Here is a 16,935-nt window from a genome sequence, read left to right as displayed (position 1 = left end):
TTGTTGTTGTTTTGGCAGAAGGACTGGTAATGGTCAATGGTCACACTGACCATCAGAATGGTAAACTGGACATTTCAGACGGATAAATTGGGCCACAATATACATTTAATTAAGTCTGAGAACCGTGCCTATACTGTGATGAAATACTTTTACTTTTGTTTTTGAGGAGTTAAAGGAAACAATACAGGATTCATTTTTAATGTTTTTTGAGCGCCTGAAATTATTAAACAAGGTAATTAAATCAAATATTCACAGTTAGGTGGAAAAATATGAATAAAACCGAAAACCACATCAGAAAATCTCCACAGTTTAAATCGTTATTGCAATTTGCGTGTTTAAATCGTGCATTCTCATCGGGGGCTTTTTAAGCTGAAAGGAACAAAACCGGGGAACCGAAATGGACAAGAAACAGCAGCAATAGAAAAGGGAAATTGAGTTTACAAAAACTTTATTTTCAATAAAATACTCTACAAAGAGATCTGATTTGATGTAAAATTCAACATCAACAAAAGCATACCACACAGAAAAATGTGTTTCTTTATAAATAAAAATAAATTAATTGGTTCATTTGGAGTCTTCAGCACACATTCAGTTTCACCCTTGAAATAAATATAAATAAATAACTTAATGTTTAAAAATGCATTCATGACTGAGTCTTCTCTGACATCATCTCAATTGTTCCTCAACCTAAGAAACGTTTCACTCCAGTAGTGACTCAAACTCTCCCTCTCTCCTTTGTTTGTTTTAAACCTCTCTTTGGTCACGTCAGTGCTCCCCCGACCTCCGCTCATATGTTACATAACAACCACACTTTATAAAAACAACATTCACACAATAAAAAAACAGTCATCAATAAATATTCAACATAAATAATAAATAAATATCAGTTAAAAAAATATATCAATAACCTGTTTTCACCTGTACACTCAATCCTTTAAATCTCAATGTGTGAAACATGTAACACTTTTGTTGTTGACAGATTTCTGTAGTTAAAATGATTTTTGTTTGTGTAATGCTGAACTGTTTAGAATTCTTTGGTTGAGATAAACGTGAAAAATATAAGTTTGACTTTCTGCTTGCTTCACTGTTTTGCTTTAAAACTTCACATGGAATCTCTTTTCTTTCTGTATTGACATGCATCTTCATAACTTCCAAAAATGCTGCAGACAAAAAAAAAAAAAAAAAAGAAAAAGAAAGAGCTGCAGGTTTCAGGAGCTGAGCAGGTTTAGACCTGCACATCTCTGATCTGTCAAAATCGTCTCTGCAGTTGTGGAAGGTTTTTAAACTCGTTCACATTCCTGCTCATTGTTTTCTTGGGCAGACGAGGCAGAGCTCTGATCCTTTAGATGACAAGACAAGCTGGACACGCAAAGTTGTTCTGGATAGTTCTGCATTACTGCATCCCGTCTGCCAAAGTAGTGAGACCCTGAGAAACACTTCAAAATGTATAAATAAACAGATTTGAAAATGAAGCAGCAGAATTTTTTCCTTTGGAAAGATGGTTCACTTGGGGAGAATAAAATAATAAATATGTGAATTGTTGAGTTCGTCAGAAGAAGAAGTGGTGACGTCTGTCAGCTTTGAGAACAGAATGCTGCAGCAGTCTTAAGTTTGTTTACATCAGATGGTATAGAGAAAGAGAAAAATCCAGTGATTGTCTTTGACCGTCATTCCCTGATTGATAAAAAATAAAGATTTCTCATGAGGCACTGCAGGAAGACATATCTGATGTCTCGCTATCCAACTCATCGGACTTTTTCCCAGTATCCCTGAAAACATATTGGGGTCCGCTCAGGTGGGGCTTAGCGTGCTCCTGTTGCTCGTGGCCTATAAGAGGCAACAGCTCTCAGGCTTCGGATCAGATCATGACAGAAGGAACGAAGTTGTGTCAATGTAAGGTGGACTGCCACCTGGACATCATAGTCACCATGGGGACTAAAGGCCACGTCTGGACTGTGGTTCTGATCATCCGCGCCACTGCCGCCAAGCTGAGCCACCTCCTTCATCTAAGACAAACACAGAAACACAGAGTCAGCCGTCATTTACAGCGAAGCACAACGGAACAGGCAGCGCAGTGTTAGCATGTCAGGGCTGTGTGGTACCTTGTTGATGTGTGTCAGCAGGTCCCTGAGGTCGGCTTTCAGGTCGCTCAGTCCGCTCAGTTTGTTAGACAAAACTCCCAGCAGCCCCTGGTACAGTTGGGTGCCCGCTGACATGCGGTTTACACTGATCTCCTATAGGGGTGACACAACCGCAAGATGAGATCAGAAACATCATTAAAGACCCAGAAGGACCCTAGGAATGCAGATGGCCTGCTGCTGTGGCCTTGTCTGCACTCCAACTGCTGCAAGTCTCACGTCAGATTGTGTTCATTGTTACAATTGTCGATGTAAATTTAAGAGCTGCCTACTCCAACTACTGGAATTAACGTTATCAGTCCTCCTCCATGTCATTGTCATCCTCTGAGCCTGGTTGTCCACCAGCGGCTCAACCCCCCCCCAGTTAATTAAGATCCACTTGATCCTCCTAAAAACTGAATAAATCACTTTGGCACTCGAAGAACTCTCTGGGGGAACCGTCAACACCTCACAAAACTTCAGATCCACATTAAGGACAATTAGAAGCCATGGATCATCAAAGAACACATCAAGATCCAGTGTCAGGGGCTCAGCTGGTAGTCCACCATTCAATAGACCTTCCTACAGGACTGCATGAACCCCTTGGTACAAACACCACCCACAAAAAAAAAAACTCTTCAAAACCTCTACATCCTTCTCAACAACCATCAGAGTCTTGTGATTACCTAGGAACCACGTCAAGATCGTGGCGATCATCCGGCGACTTTCCTAGAAGACTGGATAAACCCCTTGGCGAAAAAACATCCATCCAGAAAACATCTGAAGAACCCCTTAAACCTCGCAGCCACATAAGAATCCCATCCTCTGCAAACTGTGTTTCAGCAGATCCACTTACTACAATTAAGATGATCTAAAAATGTATAATTGACTAAATGAACGCCCTGGCATAGGAACCACCTCTAAAATCTTCAGATGAAGCGATGAACCCCGCTGTCACCTAAAAACCTTTACCCTCAAAGGACTAGGGTAAGGAGGTCAAGCAGGTAGTCAACCCCCCACAGGGTTTTTAATGACCCACTACAGCCTCCTTAAAGAGCCCATATTCTGCCCTTTTTGGGGTTCATATATTTAATCTATGTACCTACTAAAGTATGTAATTGGTCAGGTTCTCAGCCATTCTGGCTCCGAGGGCCGGGGAGCACAAACATTAGCACCTTAGCACTACTGTGCTACCGCAGGTAGAGTGGCAGAGTCGTCACCTCTCAACCGGAAGGTCGAGGGTTCGATCCCCAGCTGGCCAAATGTCCGATGTGTCCTTGGGCAAGACACTTAACCGCCAAATTGCTCCCGCTGCTTCAGTGGTGGTGTATGAATGGGATTAGTGACTTCTGATGGATGATACTACACAGCGATCATCACTACCATCAGGGTGTGAATGGGTGGGTGTGACATGTGGTGTAAAAGCGTTTTGAGTAGTTGGAAGACTAGAAAAGCTCTATATAAGCTCAAGTCCATTTACCATTTACAGGCTACGGCATATCGTGGGTGTGCTACAGAAGTTAACGGGCGTGCAACATGAGCTGCTGGGCTTGCCACAACGAGCCAATGGGCTTAGATCAGTGATCTCACACTGACAAGATGTCACACTGGCAATTTTTTATCGAGGGGGGCTAGAACCGAGCGTTACATGCAGCTAATGCTACAGCTAACAGGAGAACGTAGGAGAAGCCGCGTTGCCGCAGACTTTGAATTTTCGCAAAAAGATGTGCAAAAATTCAAAAAATTCATAAACATGCACAGGACACTTGGAAAACACACTAAAGAGCAAATAAAACCAGAAAAAGCAGAATACGGGCCCTTTAATGTCACTGACTGAATCATCACTTTAGACCCCCTGTGGGTCCAGTAGAAACCCTCTGAACTTTAAGAACCACCTAAATAAACAGAGAAGCATCATAAAGGACTTTACCCCCCCCCCCCCCCCCCCCTAAACACCCCCAGAATGCAGACTGACCAGTGTGAAACGCTCAGACAGCGGTTTGAGGACGGGTGCGACGGGGATGCCCAGTGTTGTCATCATCATCTGCAGGTTTGCCATCTGGGTGGAGGGGTCAAGGGTCAAACCCTGAAGGAAAACAAAACAAAACAAAACATTAAGAACAAGTGAAGAAGAAAAACAGCCAATCAGAGTGCAGCAGACCAGCTCTCCCACCTCAGCGTTAACAGTAGCTGTGTGCACGGTTGGGATGTCACCGAGTATTTTGTCCACCAGCGTTTTCGCTCGCTCGGCTGCTTCTCTGAATGCTGGCGGCAGGTCAGATGGCGAACTGATAGGAGCTGACTGAACCAAAACTGCACACAGGAAGTGGTGCAGAACGGCAATAACTGGAGAGAAAAACATGATGATTGTTAAGTAACAGTTCTGTGTACATAGAGTTAATAAAATAAATGTAAAACAATAACAGTCAGGTGTTTTTTTGTTTGATTTTCTCTTGGAACAGAAACCTTTTGTAAAGCCTAAGTTTCCCCATTCAACCTAATAACCTGCTTCGCTTATGGCCATACAACCCTGAACACGCCCGATCTCGGAAGCTAAGCAGGGTCGGGCATTGTTTGCACTTGGATTGGAGACCGCCTGGGAATACCAGGTGCCGTAAGCTTACAGGGGACTTCTTCTCTGTGCTCGTCCTGTTAGATCTTAGTGCTGCACAGACTTTTACTTGGAATTACACTGAAGGTTGCTGCTTGGTTTTAGCCTGCCAACACTAGCTTATTGGCAGAGAACACAGTAAAGCTGCAGCTGATGGGGATACATTATGGTCTGCAGGAATAACGGATATATGAGATTTGTTCTAAGCATAAGTGTAAATGAGGTTGAGTCCATTCCCTGGAATCTTTTAATGTTTAAAATAGTCTTTTAAAGCACATCAATGACTCTTTGAACTTCTACAAGTACATACAAGAAAAACATATATAATTTATATTTCATAATTGAATAACTGGCTTATTTAGTTTTTAACAAAAAGTAAAGTATTCTCATCACTTTTTGTAATGAATGACGAAGCGGCGACATCTATCAACAGACACTAAACATGAAACAACAGAAGGTGAACGTAAAAACATGAAGAATTTAAATCAGCTGTCGTTTGCTCTGACAAAACTCAAACAGGAGGTGTCGCATTTTGTCACGTGCATAGAATAAATGGAAAGAATTGTGTGGAAAAACCGGTGACAGATATAACGGAAAGTAGTCTATAAAGTAGGCGAATTCCCATGTTGACCTGTGCGCGGCACTAGATAGAAAATACAGGATAATGTGACTTAATAAAAAGGCTACCTAAATGATTAATCAATTATCACATTGACTAATCAATTAACAAATCATTTTTAGCTCAGTGTTTGTACGGATTTTCATGAATTCCTTAATCTTGGTAATTTTCTGGATATTTCATTTAAATCTGTCAACCATCGTAACGTCACTCTTGTTATAGGTCTGTGAAGCTGTAATACACACAAGACATCTCAGAGCAGCAGTTATATTTGGATTGGAGATTGAAGAGTGTGAGCTGAAAAGGAAGTGTGATTCTAAAAGTCTAAAATGTACAGATCATGTTGATGTCTTCTTCACAGCCTGTTGGAAGTCTCACCAAAATGGAAAGGAATTTGTAGGCTGTACCTTTTCCAACAGAATTTAAGCAACACTGTTTACATGAAAACTTTATCAGCCATGTGTGTTCTGCTGCTGCTGTGGTGTCTGACCACGGCTGAATACATTCTAAGAAAATCCAAAGTCTGTTTCAACATTTCATCATTGAACATTTACTGCAGAAACAACCCCGACCTAAAACTCAGTTTGTGAACAAACCAGATTTGAAGTTTTAGAATGAATAAGCCTCCATACACCCAATGCCACCAACCAGAATTCATACACACTTTGCAGGACTTAAGCTGCTTTATCAGTTCCTGTGACATTCAAAGTGAGTTCTTACCTATGAAGGTGTTCATGTCTGTCAGGGCGGCTGTCGGTGTCTCGATGTGGGTATCTGTCCGCCGGTGAACTCGGTAATTTCTGTTTCAGGTTCCATTTGCAGCGGTTTGCTCTTTTTATCTTCTCTCCGTCTTGAGGGGTTTCCCATGAACGACATCCGTCATCCCTAAAGCGCGAAGTGAGGAAGCTTGCGAAAACTTTTTTTACGTCACAACCGTGAGATACGTCACGACCGTGAGCGATGCCCGGAGAGGTCCCTATGAATCAGACTCACGGAACACTGAAGCGCGGTCTTACCTGCGACCGGTAAGTCACGTGACCACACCTTCATTTCTACCTTACACCCTGTTCATTAGGCTTCACATGAAGTTGCTTTGTTCTGTTATAAATATGAAACATCTCAATTACATTTTTACAGTTTATTAAATAGGCTATCCAAAACGTACAGGTCATTATAATTATAACTATTAATATTATTAATATTGTTATTATTATAAGCAGGAATAGTATGGGGCTTATTAAATAAAATCCTACAGTGGTGGAGGAAGAAGCCTTTTGGTTCAGGAAGCTGAAAAACTTGTGTTGTTGACTTAAGGAGTGTGTGTCTTTGTGTTTCATTATTCCGCTTTAGTTACTTCCTGTGTGTCATCGTGTGTTTTTAAGAAATCCTGGACACATTTGTGAGTCAGCAGGTAATTCAAACGTGTTTCAGTTGATTCAGCCTATACTTCCTGGAGGAATTCAAATCTGCAGTGGAGAGGAAAAGTACTTAGGTCTTTTGTATTGACTACTGTAGTAAAAGTGGGAATACCACAGTGAAGAAATACGATTAAAAGTCCTGCATTAATACACACCGTTCATTTAGGCTATGACTTATGGGGCGCCGATTGTAAAGTTCCGCACACTACAAATAACAACAACATTTCTCCACATTTAGCACTAAAACATCACTTTTTATTCACATTTAGAGAAATATTTGTGAACTTTGTCATATTTACTTTTGTGAATAAAAATGTAAGATAACTTCATTGGCAAATATAAATGTTAAATATTATATATAAATGTTAAATATTATATATAAATGTTAAATATTATATATAACTGTTAAAAATACATGTCCTGATTCTAAATATTTAACTACGTTTCTAAACATTTAGTTTACATTCTAAATATTTAGCTTTGATCCTATATATTTAGCTAAGATTGTAAATATTTATAATGAAAGCTAAATATATAGAATATAAACTAAATATTTAGCTAATATACAAATTCACTCTACCGCCCACCGGAAGCACCAAAATAAAAGTATTCTCCGCTAATTCGTTCGACATTTTCAAAATCCCGACAGTCTCCTGTAGGAGACAATGGTTGGATCGCTTCCTCGAACTTTTATTTTGGTGTTATAGGCCTAATGTTTATCAGTTTGTAAAGGCTCTTTTATTAGCCTAAAGAAATACCCTATAGTAGTGATTCTCAAAAGTGGGGTCCCAGGACCCCCAGGGGTCCGCGAACCATAGCTTGGGGGTCCGCGGAAGAATTTACAAACAATTGTAAAAGTGTGCTATATCATTTAAAAAGCATATCTACAAACTGGGACCTCTTGCACCAATAAAATCAGCTATGTGGTCCAATACTCCCGCCCACTTTATTTTTATGCCATTAGATCAATTCTGATGTGATTGTGACATGTCTGTCGCTTCACAGATAATAATAAAAACTCAAAAAAAAAACCCACCTTTGAGCCAACATTTTCTCAAAGTTTATAAAATGAATTACTTGGAAAGTATAAATGTAGCCTTAATCTATTGTTGCAAAGTACTACATAGTACATTATTACATAGTATTAATATATGCTTATCAACGTTACGATAATGAGGGGGGTCCTTGGAAAAATGTCTCACCTGAAATGGGTCCATGGTCTAATAAAGTTTGAGAACCCCTGCACTAAAGGAACCTGACAATAGTTCTCATTTCACTGCTTTCAATTTGTCAGAAACTAAACACCAATGGAAAGTGAATATCTGTTGGAAAAGTGTGCAATATTTCAGGTTAAAACAAAAAAATATTTCATAACCCATTACCTAGCGTAGACAGCAGCTAAGATTATCATTCAACAAGTCCTATCATGTAATATTGTTTGTTGGTGTCACATCTTAAAAACAGTCAAAATGCTTTATTATTCATTAGTAGCTTTCAGTTAGCTCAAGAATTGATTGTTTTTTTTTATTATCATGCTTACTGGGAAGCTATTGTAAAAAAAAAAAAAAAGTGTTTGCATAGCTCACTGACCTGCTAACCCTGCCGTGGCTTATTGCTTTCTAAAATAGTTCATTCCTAATCCTACTTTTAATCAGACCTTAATGTTAGCTAGGAAGTGCTTGAATGCTCAAGTTAGACGTTGACCAAAAGAAGTTTGTGGGATGTTAACGTGTGTTGTTGTAAAATATTCAGAGTAGAACTTGAATGACACTGAATCATACTGGTTCAACTTTCCCAAAGTATTAGATTTTTCCACCCTGAGTGTGTCATTCCAGGAAATGTGCGATACATTGGAAGTTGAATGGTAAATTGTGGAAATGTACTTTCACAGGAAATGTCATTCTCATCAAACTCATCAGGAGATTAAAGTAGCGGTGAGGTGACGTTATGGTGAGACAATAGTTGGTACACTGGATTTCTGAATAAATAAGACTATAACCCGGGGGGAGAAATCAAATAGCTGACTCCTGTAAGGATTATGAAATAAGGCAGCTGGGAGAACTCAGACTCAAGAGGCTGCTGGGGAACTGATAGGACAGTTATGATTTATGTAGTTTATTTCAAGTATCTTCAGTAAAAATGGACGCCAGCTCCAGCTTGCAACATATTCAGATTCCATTTCTTTTTTCTTCATTTTCTCTTATTTGTTTCCAGAAAGTGTTTTTCTTTTTTCCCTTTCATGGATTTATTTTTTTTATTTCCTTTCAGCACATCACATTCGGATGAAATTCAAAAGAACTGAAAAGATTATTTCAGCAGGCCAGGGTTTTTTTCCCCTCATAAAAATATGCTCTCCTATTTTCTCCCTCGGCATTCTGAGGTGAATGAGGCTGAGAACAAGGTTCAGTTTTAAAACGGTAAATGGCGCTTTTCTAGTCTCTAGACTACTTAAAGCGCTTTTACACCGCGGTGCCTCTGATGGCAGAGGCTGCTATGTAAGGTGTCCATCAGTATTAACTAATCCATTCACACGCGGTCACACGCCATCGAAGCGGCGGAGCAATTCGGGGTCAAGTGTCTTGCAGAAGGACTCATCTGACATGTACATTGTAAATGGACTTGAGCTTGTTTAGCATTTTTTTTAGTCTTCTCACTACTCAGAGCGCTTTAACACCACATGTCACACCTACACATTCACACACTGATGCAAGAAGCTGCCATGTGTAACGACCATCAGAAGTAACTAATCCAATTCATAAGCCGCCGACGAAGCAGCAGCCATTCAGAGGTAAGTGTCTTGCCCAAGGACACGTCGGACGTGTTGCTGCAGGAGCTGGGGATCAAACCCCCACCCTTCGGATTGAGAGACAACAGTCTCTACAAGTAGGCCACAGCTGCTCCATTGTTTACAACTTGTGTAAATCTGTACTTTTCAAATTGACCTCGTTTCATTTAAACACAAACATAAATTCAAAGTCAGTTTAAATGTGAAACAGCGATTTTAACGTCTTTAAACATACTGAACTTGAGCTTCAGCCTAAGGGTCTGTTTCTGTTCAGAATGAGGACACTCATTAATGAAATGGTGAGGCTCCTTAAAGCGTATTATTGATATTCTTCATTCAGAAAATAATGCAAATGTTTTTAATTATCATGTAAGTTGAATAAAAACAGGAAAAAATGTTGTGATGTGTGACAGACGGTCAGATCAGACTACATTACCCAGAAAACCACAGACCACAACATGTAAACAAAACCAATGTGTCTTTTATTCGAGTGAGAGAAACAACAAACAGCGGCTGCAGAGAACAGAAGTTACAGCAGGAATACACAGCAGAGAGAAAGAAGCGAGGGGAGAAGGGGATTGTGGCTAATAACTGTTGAATATCAGCGTGCAGACACACAGATTCACATCCTGTCCGCACAGGAAGTCGGCCGAGAGTCTCACGGGAAACTGTCGTCATCATCTTCAGCCATTTCTTTAGCAAACTCCAGATCCTGCTGCTCTCTTTCCCTACGCTCCTGAACGCACCACAAACGCAGAAATGTCGACATGTTAGAACTGAATAAGCTGTTTTATGAATGTTGAAAAGTAATGATGCATGTTACAGGTGTGCATGTTTTACCTCTGCTGACTCCAGGTCTTTGTTGTAAGCTTTGGGAGGAAACCTCATGGCCTGCAGGAGACACACAGAGTTGATTGTGACATCATTGCTTTACTCTAAGCTAAAGTTGAAACTTACATCGATGCAGTACGACTGCAGGGCGTTTCAGAGTAGCATAACAATTTAAAAACATAAAAATAAATCAAACTTTTTAGGGTTTAAAGAAATTGCTGCTACGTAAACACACGCGATTAAAAAAAAACTAACCGAAGATTAAATGAACTCTTAACAAGTTTGAGATATTCTCCCTTTTTCTGATCAAAGACATTTTGAAAGATGAATCGGCACTACAATAGAACCAAACATTTTAACACTCAGTTCATGAAAGTCAAGGTTAGCCATTACCGTTCTACTTTTAGATTACAGCATTTTGTTAAATCCTCTCTTCTGTTATAAACGGTTCTAAATGTGTTTACACAGACGTGAATAGTTAACAGTTAATAAGTCTGACTAATGGTTGTAGACAGTTTAAATGTAGCGACTTTTATTAACAGTTCCTGAAGTTTACAAACCTCTATTAACTGTCATTTCTCTTTCCAATCAGAAACAGTTATTCACAGTTACTAAGCAACCATAAAAAAAAAAATCATTCATTATCAATAACTGTGAAATGTTTGAAACAGTTCTTAAAACTAGAAGCTGAAGGAATTCATATCCAACCAACAAAACTGTGCTTTCTAAAATCCAAGTTGACACGATGTGGAATACCTTAGGGGTGTCACAGGTGTGTTATAGGTGAGTTACCTTCAATTACATGATGTGGAATCATTTAGGTGTGTCACAGGTGTGTGTGTGTGTGACCTTCACTGACATGATATAGAACCCTTCAGGTGTTTCACAGGTGTTTCACAGGTGTGTGTGTGTTACCTTCACTGACATGATGTAGAACCCTTCAGGTGTTTCACAGGTGTGTGTGTGTGTGTGTTTGTCTGTGTTACCTTCACTGACATGATATAGAACCCTTTAGGTGTGTCACAGGTGTGTGTGTGTGTGTGTGTTACCTTCACTGACATGATGTAGAACCCTTCAGGTGTGTCACAGGTGTGTGTGTGTTTACCTTAACAGACATGTTGTGGATGTCCAGACAGAAGGAGATTCTCTGGTGAAAAGCCAGCTGAGGCTCTCTGGTGCCGTAGATGTCCATCGTCTCTTTTGATTGGACAAAACCTTTCTCATGATTGATGCTTGCCTCGATCACTCCGTCACGGATCGCCTGATGGACACACACACACACGTCACACACACGTCACACCAGGGCTTCCTGCCCCACCTGTTCCCCTAAAAGATATTTGTGACTGATTGTTGCTCTGCAGTGAGAACAGGTCCAGATTAAGACTACATATAATTCATGTGTTTGGTTTTGAAATTGAGCGAGGACTTCCCGGTTACCTTGGCGACAATGAACTCTGCGTCCTCTGGACTGTCGAGCTGCAGCTTCTGAGCGATGTCGGCCAGAGAGATCCGCGAGTACGACAGACTTATCATACGCACACCTGCACACAAACACACACGGTTCAGGTTCCCAGGCCATGAATAGATTTTAAGTTTCAAACACACACACTCAAGGATCAGGTGATGTCACAGGTGTCGCGGGCTGTGATTGGCTCACCGGTCTTGATGACGTTGTGTCTCAGGCGGATGATGAGTGTGTACGTCCCGTCTGTTTGAAACTTCTCCCCAAACTGCTCCAACACCTGGTTAAACTTGGCCAGGTTACCCGTTCTCACAGCTAGAAACACGCACAGACACACACACACAGTACGTACGAAAACGTAAACATTTGAGCAACATGTAAAAAGTTTAAAAAGTGTAATGAGTAACTCTATAGATTCTAGTTTTAACCAATACATTATTTTTTTGTAGATTCACATAGTCATAAAAAAACATTTCCAAACATAGTGACAAAGTAAATAAACAGAAAAATATTCATAAACATAGAATAGCCTGAAAATACAACAAACTGTGTGTGTGTGTGTGTGTGTGTGTGTGTGTGTGTGTGTGTGTGTGTGTGTGTGTGTGTGTGTGTGTGTGTGTGTGTGTGTGTGTGTGTGTGTGTGTGTGTGTGTGTGTGTGTGTGTGTGTGTGTGTGTGTGTGTGTGTGTGTGTGTGTGTGTGTGTGTGTGTGTGTGTGTGTGTGTGTGTGTGTGTGTGAAACTGACCCTGTGTCAGCAGGAAGTAGGGCATCAGTGACCTCTTCAGTGACGGCTGTCTGAACTGAAGTCTGTCAGGAATCTCTCCCAACAACAGCTCGACCACGATCAGCAGCTTATGAACCTGCACACAGACAGATGTTTAACACACCAGTTCTCAAACCACTGCCTACACACCTCCACTCCACCTGTGCTCACTTAAGAGGGATCGCCACATTTTAAACTTTGATACGATACCAGTAAAAAATCAACAGCAACACAAATGGAAGTATGGGGTTATTTCTTTTGTTTTCAATTAGTAAAAATTACCATGAAACTCCTGCACAGTCAAATATATTGACCAGACACGGGGCAGGTGTTAACTTGTTTACAACTCTTCCCTCTTCCCTGCAGCTGTCTTGTGAAATTGATGTTGTTGTTTTGTCTTCTTAAAGCTACAGTACATTTTCAATACTTTTAATTATTAAAATAAGGGAGATTTCATTTAAAAACACAGCGTCTAGAAAATATCAGACATGTTGACAACTATCAGAAACCAATAAATATATACATGACATGTCAACACACTGACTGACAGCTGTAAACAAACAATAAATGACGATCCTACATCTGTAATGATGTGTGACGAGTGTGACTTCCGTTTGTAACATCGTGTATGCAGAGTGTTTGAAGAGGAAAGTGTACTACAGTATGTTTATAAAAACATTTTATGTAAGTGTTAACAGTCTGTGAGAGGGTACATTTTTGTGTAGAAGAGTCCAATCGGAGTTAAAATTGAGTATACAGTGTGTAACAGTGCTCAGCAATGTGTTGACAACATGAATCAGTGTATAATAATGTGTGATAATAATGATAATAACATAATGTCTAGAAGTGTGTTTTTGGTGTGGAACAGACCGTCTGCTTGAAGCCCACAGCGGTGTGTTGGGGAGCTTTCCTCAGAGCGTTTGTCAGAGTCCTCCGAGCCTCAGAGTACTCCAACTGGATCGCCTTAATACGACCTGCAGGGGTCACATCATGACATACAGGTTAACACGATACGCAGGTTAACGCACAGGAATCGCCTGTGTAAGACAGGTAACAGTCTCACCTGTGTAGTAAAGGTATCGGGCCCACTCGTTGTTGTTGGCAAGTTCAGGGAACACGGACTTGGACACCAGTTTCTCGGCCTGGTCGTACAGGTTGAAGTGCAGGTAGTTCCTGAGCAGCAGGTTCAGGAGGACGGCCTGGCCGTCAGCGTCGTGACGTAGAGTCGCTGTACGCAAACGCGTGTGGAGGAAACTGAAGAGAGACAAAGCGGCTTCAGTGAGTTCTTAGCAGATAAAAACAACAGATAAAGGAATATTCCTAACGTGATGGTTAAAATTCCCAAATGCTGAGGCCCTGGTGTATGTCACTGTGTGTGTGTGTGTGTGTGTGTGTGAGAGCGTGTGTGTACCTGCGCATGGTGTCGAACTGGTTGAGGAACTCGTACACACGGGCATGGTAATAGTAACACTTGGCAGCGACCAGATCCAGAGCTCTGCGGTTCTTTGAGCCGATCTTCTGCAGCAGGTCGTCTGATACTTTCTGAGCCTGAAACGCACATCAGAGCACCGTCATTATCATCATCAGCAGCAGCAGCAAACATTCTTAGCATCTTAAAAGCATTGTTTTAAGATTGGTTTCCTTAATGAAGCATCAAACTTGGATAAAAGACAGCTAGGCAGAGAGACAGACCTCGGTGTATCTCTTGTTGTTCATTAGGTGAACCACCAGCAGCAGCTGCAGGTAAGCCTCAACCTCCGGCAGCAGGGGAGCTGATGCAGCTTTACCCGTCCTGGGACGGAACTGGATGTCTCCGGCATCCGTCATCTCCATGGGCTGACGGACAGAAAGACACACAGATATGAATGTAGTAATTAAATCAATAATAGTCTACAGGAGCAGTTTGGAAAATATCCCCTGGGATGAGCATATTTCAGTCTGAGTTTTGTTTTGACAAAGAATACTCAGCAGTTGATCAATATTAAATGAATCATTTATGGTGACAGGATTCTTACCTCCTCCAAGAAGCTGAGCAGGAAGTCTCTGGTGGTGGTGTTGTTGGTGAAAAAGCCGAAGAAGGCTTTATGTAGAACGTTGGTGTTCAGACGACGGCTGGTGGACGGCAACGCCCTCAGAGCACGAAGCACAAAGCGGGGTTCCTTCCCTGACACTGCCTTCTCTATCTGCTTTACATGCTCCTTAATGTCTGATGAGAAGAGGAGGCGGAGGAGATCAGGGAGGATTAGGAGAAATAGAAAACACAAGACAGAGAGTAAGTGACCACAGAAAGACACAGATGCTTATTTGAGATTTTAGACATTGAAGCATCACTTCCACATCACTATACACTCGAAGGAAATGGCCATATTTGATTGGTTGAGGATACTTCTAGTTCAGTACAGCCTGAATGCTTGAAATTATAAAAAAAAAAAAAAAAGAAGCTACCAATGCAACACCTTTATATAAGGCAATTATTGGTCTGCTTCCTCTATATCTGTGTTTTTATCATGCAGAGAAGTACCGGACAGTATTCTTTGCGCTCTCAGGACCTCTTCATGCTCTCTGTCCCAAACGCTCGGACAGATATTGGGAGAAGGGCTTTTGGGTACTATGCACTCTCAGCCTGGAATCTGTTGCAGAATGACTTAAAGCTCAAGGAGCTGGTGTCCTTAAATGTTTTTAAATCTAAAATGAAAGACATAGAAGCAGATTCTATAGGATGTCGATGTTTTAGCTCGGCTGCTTGAACAACTGATTCCCAGATATGACTCATAGATGTTTCTATTTTAACCCAAAATGTTGTGCTTTGTAAATTGAACTTTGTCTCTCTTTGTATTTCCGTCTGTGACTTTGTGTTTTTGCTGCGGCCTGTCTTGGCCAGGTCTCCCTTGAAAAAGAGGTTTTTAATCTCAATGGGACCAACCTGGTTAAATAAATAAAATTTTAAAAAAAGCACATTTTTGCTTGCTGTATTGTGAACTGAACTGACTCAATGATGTCATAAAAAACAACAAATGCTGCAGAGCCTGTATGAAGCTCCAGCTGTAGGAACTCTGCAGGGCTAAAACAGAACAGAAACACAAGAACTCAAAGTCTACATGTTTTTAAATGAATGCATCACTGCGTGAAAATGTTCCTGATGAACAAAAAAAGGACACATTACTCAATAATAATTTCAAAGTGGTGCATAAATATCGATCAAATTGAGGGAAAGACATTTCTGTTGCTGAAGATGTTCTGGGTGAGAGACCTCCACACCTCCTACAAAGACGTTTTTCAAATAGATTAAACTTGTCAGCGCAGTTTTTGTGCATTTAAAAACATTATACAGGGAAATAAGTTTGGTTGAACTGGTCAGCAACTTACAAATTAGTCCAAAGATCACTATGAAAAAAAATCGTGATAAAATCGTGATTTTGCAAAAAAAAAAAAAAAAATCGTGATATGATATTTTTCCCGTATCGCCCACCTCTACAGCAAGCTAAATTAAGTTGTAATGTTTCTTTTCAACACAATACATCACATCTCAAATTTGAGTAACTTAAGCACATTGTTTGCTGTATTGTCAACTGGAAATTTGTGAATTGTAAAATGTTTACTGCAACTGAGCAACCTGCAAACCAGTCAACAATATGTTTACTGATACTGAGCTTGTCAACACTGAGCATGACGTGATGTATCTACACTGTTTAACTCAGCACTTTGTGTATATTTATATTTTAGACTATTGTTTATATCTTCAGTTAACTACTTGGAACTTAACTTATACTTTCTGTAGATACTCAGCACTTTGTTATGCAATGTTTAATCAACCTATATTTAACTTTTATTCTATTTACTTTAATATTTTCTGCTTCTTTTGCGTTCAAGAGCAGCTGTGACTATTAAACTTCTTCCTTATTTCTGGTTCTGATCTGGTTCGTCTGCTACCTTCATGACGCTGTTTGTTAGCCGTGTGTGCTAACAGGCTAGCCGCCGTTAAAGTGGACTTTAAAGAACTATTCTGACACTCGACCCGCTTTTTGTTCCGGACTCTACGAGGTTATAAAGACATGTTCTGGTTGTTACCGTCCAGAGTCAGGCTGTCCAGCTCTTTGGGCTGCTTCGCCGCATTGGCCCCCTCTTCCTCCGGCATCTCCACGTCCTGCGGCTCCGGGCCCGACTCTTTCGGCTTCTCGGCTTTGGAGCCTCCCGCCTTGTCCCGCCGCTTGGCCGCTGTTTCCTTCATGACGTCTGGAAGACAAAACAGCTCAGAGTAAAGGACAAACTAAAAAACACTCCTTCAGCCCCCGAAACTCGATTAAAAAAACCTGCAGTCACCTCGGGGGG

General features: G+C 40.7%; 2 protein-coding genes across 2 annotated transcripts; both read right to left on the bottom strand.

Annotated features, from left to right (window-relative positions):
* Positions 1-431: 431 nt before the first annotated feature.
* Positions 432-6,332, bottom strand: LOC132954621 (uncharacterized). The gene is made up of 5 exons (XM_061027229.1): positions 6,068-6,332; positions 4,291-4,463; positions 4,093-4,203; positions 2,103-2,234; positions 432-2,006 (listed from the first exon to the last, which is right to left on the bottom strand). The coding sequence occupies exons 1-5, from the start codon at positions 6,081-6,083 to the stop codon at positions 1,803-1,805; spliced, it is 636 nt and encodes a 211-aa protein (XP_060883212.1). The 5' UTR covers positions 6,084-6,332; the 3' UTR covers positions 432-1,802.
* A 3,679-nt stretch (positions 6,333-10,011) lies between these two features.
* Positions 10,012-16,839, bottom strand: psmd3 (proteasome 26S subunit, non-ATPase 3). The gene is made up of 12 exons (XM_061026238.1): positions 16,675-16,839; positions 14,622-14,812; positions 14,299-14,442; positions 14,018-14,154; positions 13,670-13,860; positions 13,477-13,580; positions 12,589-12,703; positions 12,039-12,158; positions 11,819-11,922; positions 11,487-11,642; positions 10,391-10,441; positions 10,012-10,286 (listed from the first exon to the last, which is right to left on the bottom strand). Exons 1-12 carry the CDS (start codon positions 16,832-16,834, stop codon positions 10,209-10,211), a joined length of 1,551 nt encoding a protein of 516 aa, XP_060882221.1. The 5' UTR covers positions 16,835-16,839; the 3' UTR covers positions 10,012-10,208.
* Positions 16,840-16,935: the final 96 nt, after the last annotated feature.

This window comes from Labrus mixtus, chromosome 20 (assembly GCF_963584025.1).
Source record: "Labrus mixtus chromosome 20, fLabMix1.1, whole genome shotgun sequence".
Classification (NCBI taxonomy): Eukaryota; Metazoa; Chordata; class Actinopteri; order Labriformes; family Labridae; genus Labrus; species Labrus mixtus.
The sequence above is the reverse complement of the archived record's forward strand: the minus strand, read 5'-3'. Positions and strand labels throughout refer to the sequence as shown.

What these genes read in the sequence shown, in the direction of transcription:
- LOC132954621 (XM_061027229.1), bottom strand. An exon ending in CAGCTACTGTTAACGCTGAG is followed by an intron (nt 4,204 to 4,290) that starts GTGGGAGAGCTG and finishes GTTTTCCTTCAG; the next exon opens with GGTTTGACCCTTGACCCCTC. An exon ending in TGTCTGAGCGTTTCACACTG is followed by an intron (nt 2,235 to 4,092) that starts GTCAGTCTGCAT and finishes TCACCCCTATAG; the next exon opens with GAGATCAGTGTAAACCGCAT.
- psmd3 (XM_061026238.1), bottom strand. Translation starts at nt 16,834, where the DNA reads ATGAAGGAAACAGCGGCCAAGCGGCGGGACAAGGCGGGAGGCTCCAAA. An exon ending in CAGTTCGACACCATGCGCAG is followed by an intron (nt 13,861 to 14,017) that starts GTACACACACGC and finishes GTCTCTCTTCAG; the next exon opens with TTTCCTCCACACGCGTTTGC. An exon ending in CCGATACCTTTACTACACAG is followed by an intron (nt 13,581 to 13,669) that starts GTGAGACTGTTA and finishes TGACCCCTGCAG; the next exon opens with GTCGTATTAAGGCGATCCAG.